At 36.5% G+C, this 11,988-nt stretch overlaps 1 protein-coding gene and 1 long non-coding RNA gene across 2 annotated transcripts; both read left to right on the top strand.

Annotated features, from left to right (window-relative positions):
• Positions 1 to 1,937: 1,937 nt before the first annotated feature.
• Positions 1,938 to 11,652, top strand: LOC149254080 (uncharacterized). Its single transcript, XR_016266254.1, has 3 exons — positions 1,938 to 1,986; positions 2,152 to 2,196; positions 11,565 to 11,652. It is a non-coding gene; the product is annotated as an uncharacterized LOC149254080 (long non-coding RNA).
• On the top strand, positions 9,877 to 10,830 carry LOC149254081 (uncharacterized). Its single transcript, XM_089460912.1, has 4 exons — positions 9,877 to 9,997; positions 10,138 to 10,257; positions 10,506 to 10,554; positions 10,720 to 10,830. The coding sequence occupies exons 1-4, from the start codon at positions 9,942 to 9,944 to the stop codon at positions 10,828 to 10,830; spliced, it is 336 nt and encodes a 111-aa protein (XP_089317038.1). The 5' UTR covers positions 9,877 to 9,941.
• Positions 11,653 to 11,988: the final 336 nt, after the last annotated feature.

Raw genomic sequence — 11,988 nt, 5'->3', positions numbered from 1 at the left:
TAATAGTGCAAAGAATGAGATGTTGCGAAGGTGCAGCGATCCAGAAAATGCCAAGAATTATGTGATGGAGCAGAGCTGCGATGGTTACGACAAGATCAAAGACAGGTGGGTGGCGTGTGTTACGGGATAACAGAATTAGGGCTTCTTTGTTATCTATATACTAGGGTTTCTTTATTACGCCGTAAGGCGTTTCCCTTTGAAATGAATTGCCCCCACCATCGCCGTGTTGTATTGTTCACCGTGGATTTGTGGTGTTAGACGATTGAACAAAATTTGATCGTTGATCCAAAACTGAAACGGTTCATAAATTTTCGTCCTCGCCGTTCACCCTAAGATCTCGCTCATGGCAATGGCGGTCAGCAAGGGCACTCTAGTTCACAGACGAGACGATCAATGGACACAAGAAGTTATCCTCCATCTGAGTTCCATGGTGCCCTTCACTTTGCTGGATCATGCAGACCAAACCCTGGTCGTGGCAGCATTGGCTTCCTTATCTATAGCGACCTTGATGGAGCTACTTTGGAGAGGTTCAACGCGTATGTCAATGATCGCTTCAGAATATGCAGCAATTCTGCTCATTACAAAGCCTTAATTGCTGGCCTCCAACATGCTCTGCGGCTTGGAATCACCCACATCACCGCCATTGGAAATTGTGATGTCGTTGTCAATCAGGTAACAAGCCCTGTCCTCTCTTTGCCGTTAGAATTCATATATTAGCGTTGATTTCAAGATACAATTGTTTCACTTCATGGAAATCACTGTATGTTCTGTAGGTAATGGGTACGTGGAGTGTGAAGAAACCCTGGCTGAACAGGTACTATGGCAGAGTCAGGAGTCTGGCTTCACAGTTTAGGAGTTTTAAATTGCAGTATACACATCGTAAATATAATCTTACCGCGCGTGTCTTAGCCGAGCAAGGGTTTGATAGATCTGTTATAGTCTGGAGTAATAGTGCAAAGAATGAGATGTTGCGAAGGTGCAGCGATCCAGAAAATGCCAAGAATTATGTGATGGAGCAGAGCTGCGATGGTTACGACAAGATCAAAGACAGGTGGGTGGCGTGTGTTACGGGATAACAGAATTAGGGCTTCTTTGTTAGCTATATACTAGGGTTTCTTTATCCGGCTAATGGGTTTTAGGTTCCTCTTTTGGAGGGTAGCATTTCATGCTTTCATAGCAATAGTTTTCTGAATGTTAGGGAGCTAATTTGGTTAGACTGGTGTATTATTCATGCCATGTTGATTTTTAATGATTTTATTCATGCTGATAACTACTGGAAATTGTCAATTGGTGTTGATGGGCCTTTAGTTTTTTCCTCTGGCTGGTAACAGTTTATGCTAATGTTCAATATGAGCACTGATGTTTTTTTATTAATGTTTGCAGAGTGTCGCCATACAATTGATTCTGCTGTGAGGGGGCATCCACAATTGTATATTCTACTATCTTTGACTATCTCCCTTATTTATTTTAGCTCCCCTTCGACCTAAAATGGGTACCATCATGATCTGGGTCAATAAACATTTTGAGTTCAGTGCTGTTAACAACTTTGGTACTTCTGTTCTTTTGCAGCAGAAGTAGAAAGCATCAGAGAACAAAAGGGGTGGAGATTCAAAAGGCTCCAAAATGTGCCAAGAAGCCAAAGGATCCAAATCAACCCAAAAAGCCACAGACAATTTTCTTTGTTTTTATGTAAGATATCTTGAAGGCTTTACCAACTGTCAAAATATATAATGAAGTTTACACGTAGTTGCAGTGTTGAGGTCCTTGATTCTGAACTTAGCATACCTCCTTTGGGCATTATGTTCCTGCAACGTGAAGGCATTATGTGTGTGCGCATACATAGAAGCATGAATACCTAGATCTCTTAATGAGTTGTATTATTTTTGACTCTTTAAATAAAAGCCATGTTTGCTTGCTTGCAAAATCTGTCATGACAGGGAGGAGTTCAGAAAAAAATACAAAGAGGATAATGCTGATGCCAAAGGGGTATGCTAGATTCAAAACCCATATTTATAAGTTATCTTATTTGTTGCATGATATGTTATTTATATACAGAGAAGCTATGGTAAACCTGGTCTTTTCGGCCATTAGATATGTTTTGCATGTGTGAAGTGAATCTGTAGGAACTGAAGTATGAACTGTTTCATGCAGGTCAATCGACAAGGAGCTGATAAGTGGAAGTCAATGACAGAAGAGGTAAGGGTACACTTCGGAAGAAATGGTGCCTCGTTTTTAGTTTTTAATGGTTGGATTTTGGTTTGGGTGTTGTTTAGTTTCTTTTTAAGTAGATTGTGAATAATTATTTATATTATAAAAAACCAATTTATGACATTCAACACCAATTAGAATGATGTCAAAAATTTAAGGCCTCTGATGAAAAGGATTGGTTGCTTTACACTCTCTTGGATAACTTTCACATATAAAGTCTTTACCATTGTGTGGATTTTGAATAATAACCTTTAACGGAATAAAATTCAAGGTTGTTTCTGACCAATATAGGGTCTCACCTAGGTTTAAGTTATTTGTTTAGGTAATAAAATTCAAGGTTGTTTCTGAACAATATAGGGTCTCACCTAGGTTTAAGTTATTTGTTTAGGTAGGTTTGTGGGCAATTGCTCTAGGCTCAGGACTATAAGGGCAGTCCTATTGACTTGAATCAAATCTTTTCCGTGACAAGTAGCAGGTTTACCAATTTTCCTGATTTAAAAAAAATTCCTTCACCCCAAAGAAGTTTTAGGTTTTTTTTGGTAGATGTTGGTGTATTCTTTCAACATTAGGGTTTTATGTTGTTTTGTTTCTCCTATACATTGTTGGAATAATTGGGGGCCTCGATCTGTAAAGATTATGAAGGTTGCGATGGGACTTCAACATGGATTGATTGTAGAGCTACCCAGTATCTTTTTCAACTGTTATAATACCATTTTTTGTTGTGATTGCTATTTATTTGTTGGGTGTTTTACAATGCTACAAAGATTTCTCCAAATAGTGTGAATATTTTCTGAAGGACAGATGAATGGTTTATCACAACATACATTACATTTTGGGTGCCTTTAAGTATATTCTCTTCAATTCTATAAGGCTGTTCACAAACTGGCTGGCCACTGTAGCTACACAAATGTGTTAAGAGTTATGTAAGGAACATTTTTATAATTAAGAGTTTGGAAAAATAGTTTAAAAATTGAGTGAGTGAGTTTCTTGTAATCAAGAATTTGCAAAATACAGCGAACTGTACACTTATGTGAGTGAGTTTCTTGTAATCAGGAATTTGAAAAATATACCCATCTTGAATTTTTTTATCATTCCAAAATCTTTATGCTTGTCTCGTCAAATGTATGTGTACTCAGACATCTCAACACACAACAATAAATTATTTTAACTAGCATTTGCACCAGATGCTGCAAAGGAAACGCCGTAAGTAGGTAGCGCATATAGAAGAAGAACATAAATGAAAAAAATGTGATATGTTAGGTGATCTAACTATAGCCAAATTTAAATGAAAAACCACCCAAAAACACTGGTATGCTGATCAATTTCAACCATTCTAGTTTGGGAAATAACTTGCTTAAACTCCACACTATCACAAGGAGAATTGCACCCACTAGGAATAACCATACCAAGTTTTTGTATGACCCAAGTGGGCTGAACAGGCGTTCTAGACCAACTAGGCCCCATGTGACTGATGCATCAAATCAAATCTTCTTTAGGTATATTGTTAGGCCCCTATTCTACTAGTGTAACCCCTTATTGTTATTAGTATAACCCACTTATTATATTGATGTACCCATGTAGTGCCCATATTGTTACTATTGTGCCCCATAGAAGCCCACTATTGTTATTATTGTGCCCTTACATTATTATTGTTATGTCGGCTCTGATTATGTTATGACCCCTTAGACTCCTATATATGGAAAGGAGGTCTTTTCATTTGTATCATCCAAGAATTGTTCATTTATGTAATGTAAAGGAGGTTGCCCCCTCGAAGAGGCTGAATTCTAAGGCGTTGATCTATCTTTTCTATCTTTTCTTGAGCTGGTTTCATAACATTTGGTATCAGAGCTTTGGATTCTAGGGTTTCGCTGCTCCAAACAGGTCATCGTGGCATTTTCGCTATAACTTTTTTTCTGTGACGTTTCAGAAGTCGCAAAAAAAAACCCATTTGAGAAGAAATCGCGCTAAACCTTGGGTCCAAATTTCAGAGCTTTTTGCGCGATATTTGCGGAGATATGATCTGAGGAAGTTGGTCTTTTTGTAGACTCCTAAATTACATTCAAAACAGGTGACCTGGGGAAAATCGTCATAACTTTCTCTCTGGGGATCAGATTGAAATTTCATAAGAAGGTACAAAAAGAGAACAGACTGTAGTTTCTTGTATGCATTTTTCAGATCCAAAGGTTGAAACAGTGACTTGTGGCACGTCATACAAGTTCGCTCTACTGAACTAGTCTATAATCAGGTCATCTTGGGAGATTGTGCATAACTCTTTCTTGGAGAATCCAATTTGGATCAGACTGGTGGCATTAGAAAGAGGACACAGAGGGCTACTACAGGTCACAATTTTAGAACTTAAAGATCCGAAAGTACATAGTTACAGTCGTTTCAAGGTCGAGCTCCTAAAATCAAGAAAAAGCAAGATGAGGAAGTATGATGGCAAGGATCCGGTAAATTGGATACTTCAGATGGAGCAATATTTTGATCTACATGGTGTACAATTGTTACAAAAGGTATGTATTGCATCTTCATATTTAGAATCAGATCAATTTTTATGGTAAAAAGGGCTTTGTTCTCGTAAACAACTTGTTACGTGGTCAATTTTCACAGAGGAAATGATAGCACATTATGAGGATACAAAGAGCAACACCTTCTTTAGAGCAACACCACAACAATTGGAAAGAGTAAAAGGGCTTTGTGACATAGTGGAAAGCAAAATTATGGAAACCAGGAAGTGTACCCCTCACAACTATAAAGATGGAAGTGTTTTTTCTCCTAGCCTTCCACAACCTACAAGGATTACACCACAACAATTGGAAGAAAAAAGAGAAAAAGGGCTTTGTTACAATTGTGATAGCAAATGCACTAAAGGTCATAAGTGTGCTGAGAAGAAATTATTTTACATAGAATATGAAGAGGAGGAAGAAAAGGATCAAGAAACAACAAAAGAAGAAGATATACACCAGGACCCCATCCCAGAGAAAGAAGAAATGAATCAGACGATATCTTGTAAAGCATTGGCAAGAATTACCACTCCTCAAACTCTCAAGATAGAAGGACATATCAAGAAGAAAAAGGTGTAAGAAGTGAAAGATCACATCGAGAAAGAAGAAATGAATCCAACCATATCTTGTAATTCATTGTTTGAAATTACCACTCCTCAAACTATCAAGATAGAAGGACATATAAAGAAGAAAAATGTTCAAGAAGTGAAAGATCACATCGAGCATCAAGAAATGAATCTGACCATATCTCGTAAAGGATTGGAAGAAATTACCACTCCTCAAACTCTAGAGATAGGAGGACATATCAAGAAGAAAAAGGTTCAAGCAGTGAAGGATCACATCAAGCATCAACAACAAGTTCTCCAACTTTTAAAGGATAACGCCACTTCGGTGCAAAATAAAACGAAACAACAGGTAGATCAACATCGTAGTGAAAAATGTTTTGATGTAGGTGATTGGGTATTTTTACTGCTACATCTCAAGCAAGCTATTTATGAGAAAGAAATGTTGGCAATACTACATGCACTTAAAAAATGGCGACCTTACCGAATGGGAAGACTCCTCAAGGATGAGGATGTGGAAGCATTGTTTTGTGCTATTTATATTATCCAACCAGATTGGATAAACGAAGCAAGGGATGAATGGAAGAAGGATGAAGAAGTATGGCCACTTATTCAAAAGTTGCAAAAGATCCCAATTCAAACAATATTGCCAGAAATTGAAGAGGAAAGAAAAATCATATTGGAACCAGGAGCAGTCACAGAAACAAGAACCTGACAGCTACGAAATCGATCAATTTCAAAGTATCTCATCAAGTGGAAGAACTTACCCGCTGAATATTCCACATGGGAGGACAAGAATTTTATACAGAAGCATCAAGAACTACTCAAGCGTTGAGGAAAACGCTTTTTGAAGGAGAGGGGCATGTTAGGTCCCTATACTACTAGTGTAACCCCTTATTGTTATTAGTATAACCCACTTATTATATTGATGTACCCATGTAGTGCCCATATTGTTACTATTGTGCCCCATAGAAGCCCACTATTGTTATTATTGTGCCCTTACATTATTATTGTTATGTCGGCTTTGATTATGTTATGACCCCTTAGACTCCTATATATAGAAAGGAGGTCTTTTCATTTGTATCATCCAAGAATTGTTCATTTATGTAATGTAAAGGAGGTTGCCCCCTCGAAGAGGCTGAATTCTAAGGCATTGATCTATCTTTTCTATCTTTTCTTGAGCTGGTTTCATAACATATATTCACATTGTTGTTCTTTCTCTGTTGTTGTTTTGGGAATCGAGAGGCTTTAAGATCAATGGTGATTGTTGTCTGTCAATGCAATCTCGTTTCAATAGCTTTCAGGGTGCCTGTAATTATAGTCTGGAAATTCATGAATATTTCAGCTGGTCCTCCGTGTTTTAATATTTTATGATAATACTTCGATTTGGGTGCTAGTCTCTGTCCCAAATCGAGCTCTTGTGTTTTAACGTAGGAATTTAGTCCACATTGCAAATTTCTATAATCTGGTAACTAGGGTTTGGTAGCTCTCTATTTTTCATGAGAATTTCAGTCTGGTGCTAATGGGTTTTAGGTTCCTCTTTTGGAGGGTAGCATTTCATGCTTTCATAGCAATAGTTTTCTGAATGTTAGGGAGCTAATTTGGTTAGACTGGTGTATTATTCATGCCGTGTTGATTTTTAATGATTTTATTCATGCTGATAACTACTGGAAATTGTCAATTGGTGTTGATGGGCCTTTAGTTTTTTCCTCTGGCTGGTAACAGTTTATGCTAATGTTGAATATGAGCACTGATGTTTTTTTATTAATGTTTGCAGAGTGTCACCATACAATTGATTCTATTGTGAGGGGGCATCCACAATTGTATATTCTACTATCTTTGACTATCTCCCTTATTTATTTTATCTCCCCTTCGACCTAAAATGGGTACCATCATGATCTGGGTCAATAAACATTTTTAGTTCAGTGCTGTTAACAACTTTGGTACTTTTGTTCTTTTGCAGCAGAAGTAGAAAGCAACAGAGAACAAAAGGGGTGGAGATTCAAAAGGCTCCAAAATGTGCCAAGAAGCCAAAGGATTCAAATCAACCCAAAAAGCCACAGACAGTTTTCTTTGTTTTTATGTAAGATATCTTGAAGGCTTTACCAACTGTCAAAATATATAATGAAGTTTACACGTAGTTGCAGTGTTGAGGTCCTTGATTCTGAACTTAGCATACCTCCTTTGGGCATTATGTTCCTGCAACGTGAAGGCATTATGTGTGTGCGCATACATAGAAGCATGAATACCTAGATCTCTTAATGAGTTGTATTATTTTTGACTCTTTAAATAAAAGCCATGTTTGCTTGCTTGCAAAATCTGTCATGACAGGGAGGAGTTCAGAAAAAAATACAAAGAGGATAACGCTGATGCCAAAGGGGTATGCTAGATTAAAAACCCATATTTATAAGTTATCTTATTTGTTGCGTGATATGTTATTTATATACAGAGAAGCTATGGTAAACCTGGTCTTTTCGGCCATTAGATATGTTTTGCATGTGTGAAGTGAATCTGTAGGAACTGAAGTATGAACTGTTTCATGCAGGTCAATCGACAAGGAGCTGATAAGTGGAAGTCAATGACAAAAGAGGTAAGGGTACACTTTGGAAGAAATGGTGCCTCATTTTTAGTTTTTAATGGTTGGATTTTGGTTTGGGTGTTGTTTAGATTCTTTTTAAGTAGATTGTGAATAATTATTTATGTTATAAAAAACCAATTTATGACATTCAACACCAATTAGAATGATGTCAAAAATTTAAGGCCTCTGATGAAAAGGATTGGTTGCTTTACATTCTCTTGGATAACTTTCACATATAAAGTCTTTACCATTGTGTGGATTTTGAATAATAACCTTTAACGGAATAAAATTCAAGGTTGTTTTTGACCAATATAGGGTCTCACCTAGGTTTAAGTTATTTGTTTAGGTAATAAAATTCAAGGTTGTTTCTGAACAATATAGGGTCTCACCTAGGTTTAAGTTATTTGTTTAGGTAGGTTTGTGGGCAATTGCTCTAGGCTCAGGACTATAAGGGCAGTCCTATTGACTTGAATCAAATCTTTTCTGTGACAAGTAGCAGGTTTACCAATTTTCCTGATTTAAAAAAAATTCCTTCACCCCAAAGAAGTTTTAGGTTTTTTTGGTAGATGTTGGTGTATTCTTTCAACATTAGGGTTTTATGTTGTTTTGTTTCTCCTATACATTATTGGAATAATTGGGGGCCCCGATCTGTAAAGATTATGAAGGTTGCGCTGGGACTTCAACATGGATTGATTGTAGAGCTACCCAGTATCTTTTTCAACTGTTATAATACCATTTTTTGTTGTGATTGCTATTTATTTGTTGGGTGTTTTACAATGCTACAAAGATTTCTCCAATTAGTGTGAATATTTTCTGAAGGACAGATGAATGGTTTATCACAACATACATTACATTCTGGGTGCCTTTAAGTATATTCTCTTCAATTCTATAAGGCTGTTCACAAACTGGCTGGCCACTGTAGCTACACAAATGTGTTAAGAGTTATGTAAGGAACATTTTTATAATTAAGAGTTTGGAAAAATAGTTTAAAAATTGAGTGAGTGAGTTTCTTGTAATCAAGAATTTGCAAAATACAACGAACTGTACACTTATGTGAGTGAGTTTCTTGTAATCAGGAATTTGAAAAATATACCCATCTTGAATTTTTTTATCATTCCAAAATCTTTATGCTTGTCTCGTCAAATGTATGTGTACTTAGACATCTCAACACACAACAATAAATTATTTTAACTAGCATTTGCACCAGATGCTGCAAAGGAAACGTCGTAAGTCGGTAGCGCATATAGAAGAAGAACGTAAATGAAAAAAATGTGATATGTTAGGTGATCTAACTATAGCCAAATTTAAATGAAAAACCACCCAAAAGCACTGGTATGCTGATCAATTTCAACCATTCTGGTTTGGGAAATAACTTGCTTAAACTCCACACTATCACAGGGAGAATTGCACCCACTAGGAATAACCATACCAAGTTTTTGTATGACCCAAGTGGGCTGAACAGGCATTTCAGACCAACTAGGCCCCATGTGACTGATGCATCAAATCAAATCTTCTTTAGGTATATTCACATTGTTGTTCTTTCTCTGCTGTTCTGGGAATCGAGAGGCTTTAAGATCAATGGTGATTGTTGTCTATCAATGCAATCTCATTTCAATAGCTTTTAGGGTGCCTGTAATTATAGTCTAGAAATTCATGAATATTTCAGCTGGTCCTAAGTGTTTTAATATTTTATGATAATACTTCAATTTGGGTGCTAGTCTCTGTCCCAAATCAAGCTCTGGTGTTTTAACGTAGGAATTTAGTCCGCATTGCAAATTTCTATAATTTGGTAACTAGGTTTTGGTAGCTCTCTATTTTTCATGAGAATTTCAGTCTGGTGCTAATGGGTTTTAGGTTCCTCTTTTGGAGGGTAGCATTTCATGCTTTCATAGCAATAGTTTTCTGAATGTTAGGGAGCTAATTTGGTTAGAATGGTGTATTATTCATGCCGTGTTGATGTTTAATGATTTTATTCATGCTGATAACTACTAGAAATTGTCAATTGGTGTTGATGGGCCTTTAGTTTTTTCCTCTGGCTGGTAACAGTTTATGCTAATGTTCAATATGAGCACTGATGTTTTTTAATTAATGTTTGCAGAGTGTCACCATACAATTGATTCTGCTGTGAGGGGGCATCCACAATTGTATATTCTACTATCTTTGACTATCTCCCTTATTTATTTTAGCTCCCCTTCGACCTAAAATGGGTACCATCATGATCTGGGTCAATAAACATTTTGAGTTCAGTGTTGTTAACAACTTTGGTACTTCTGTTCTTTTGCAGCAGAAGTAGAAAGCATCAGAGAACAGAAGGGGTGGAGATTCAAAAGGCTCCAAAATGTGCCAAGAAGCCAAAGGATCCAAATCAACCCAAAAAGCCACAGACAGTTTTCTTTGTTTTTATGTAAGATATCTTGAAGGCTTTACCAACTGTCAAAATATATAATGAAGTTTACACGTAGTTGCAGTGTTGAGGTCCTTGATTCTGAACTTAGCATACCTCTTTTGGGCATTATGTTCCTGCAACGTGAAGGCATTATGTGTGTGTGCATACATAGAAGCATGAATACCTAGATCTCTTAATGAGTTGTATTATTTTTGACTCTTTAAATAAAAGCCATGTTTGCTTGCTTGCAAAATCTGTCATGACAGGGAGGAGTTCAGAAAAAAATACAAAGAGGATAATGCTGATGCCAAAGGGGTATGCTAGATTCAAAACCCATATTTATAAGTTATCTTATTTGTTGCGTGATATGTTATTTATATACAGAGAAGCTATGGTAAACCTGGTCTTTTCGGCCATTAGATATGTTTTGCATGTGTGAAGTGAATCTGTAGGAACTAAAGTATGAACTGTTTCATGTAGGTCAATCGACAAGGAGCTGATAAGCGGAAGTCAATGACAGAAGAGGTAAGGGTACACTTCGGAAGAAATGGTGCCTCATTTTTAGTTTTTAAGGGTTGGATTTTGGTTTGAGTGTTGTTTAGTTTCTTTTTAAGTAGATTGTGAATAATTATTTATATTATAAAAAGCCAATTTATGATATTCAACACCAATTAGAATGATGTCAAAAATTTAAGGCCTCTGATGAAAAGGATTGGTTGCTTTACACTCTCTTGGATAACTTTCACATATAAAGTCTTTACCATTGTGTGGATTTTGAATAATAACCTTTAACGGAATAAAATTCAAGGTTGTTTCTGACCAATATAGGGTCTCACCTAGGTTTTAGTTATTTGTTTAGGTAATAAAATTCAAGGTTGTTTCTGAACAATATAGGGTCTCACCTAGGTTTAAGTTATTTGTTTAGGTAGGTTTGTGGGCAATTGCTCTAGGCTCAGGACTATAAGGGCAGTCCTATTGACTTGAATCAAATCTTTTCCGTGACAAGTAGCAGGTTTACCAATTTTCCTGATTTAAAAAAAATTCCTTCACCCCAAAGAAGTTTTAGGTTTTCTTTGGTAGATGTTGGTGTATTCTTTCAACATTAGGGTTTAGAGAGATAAGTGCCTTTTGGTAAACCATAGGTCTCATTTTATTTCCCATTTTTGAAGTTTTAGGTTTTTTTTAGGTAGATGTTGGTGTATTCTTTCAACATTAAGGTTTAGAGAGATAAGTGCCTTTTGGTAAACCATAGGTCTCATTTTATTTCCCATTTTTGTCATGGTTTGATGGGATTCTCTAATGCTTTCAATATTTTCTGATGATAGGATAAAAAACCTTACTTTATGAAGGCTCATAAATTAAAGATGGAATATGAGACTGCCATGGCTAAATACCTTGAAGAAGTCCGACAGGTTTGCTTATATTCTGTTTGAATGTGAAGATTATGCATTCAAGTTTTGTTGTTGCATGCTCAGCATACAATTTCATGGACAATGATTTTTTTTGCTGGCTGATCTTTTGGAACCATAGACAATTCATTTGTATTCTATCTATTTTGCAGGGCAATTGGTTTTCCAGGCAATAAGTACCCAATAATAAATTCTGCAACAACATTGTAACCTGGTTGCTGTTTTCACAACAATAGCAAATAAATTTCAGCACGAGTCTAGTTCACTTCAAATAACCAGCTCTATTACAACCCAATGGGGCATCAAAAAAAGCATAAGCTCACACTTGCTTTACTGGCAT

The sequence above is a fragment of the Pinus tabuliformis genome, chromosome 7 (assembly GCF_031772625.1).
Source record: "Pinus tabuliformis cultivar Carrire ecotype Pingquan chromosome 7, CPIR1, whole genome shotgun sequence".
NCBI classification, from domain to species: domain Eukaryota; kingdom Viridiplantae; phylum Streptophyta; class Pinopsida; order Pinales; family Pinaceae; genus Pinus; species Pinus tabuliformis.
Note: the sequence above shows the minus strand (reverse complement) of the source record. Positions and strands in the feature narration are given on the sequence as shown.

Excerpts from the sequence above, each read along its gene's own strand:
- LOC149254081 (XM_089460912.1), top strand. The coding sequence starts at position 9,942 with ATGTTTGCAGAGTGTCACCATACAATTGATTCTGCTGTGAGGGGGCAT. Across the intron at positions 9,998-10,137 it reads GTGAGGGGGCATCCACAATT|CAGAAGTAGAAAGCATCAGA; the intron begins GTATATTCTACT and ends GTTCTTTTGCAG. Across the intron at positions 10,258-10,505 it reads ACAGTTTTCTTTGTTTTTAT|GGAGGAGTTCAGAAAAAAAT; the intron begins GTAAGATATCTT and ends CTGTCATGACAG.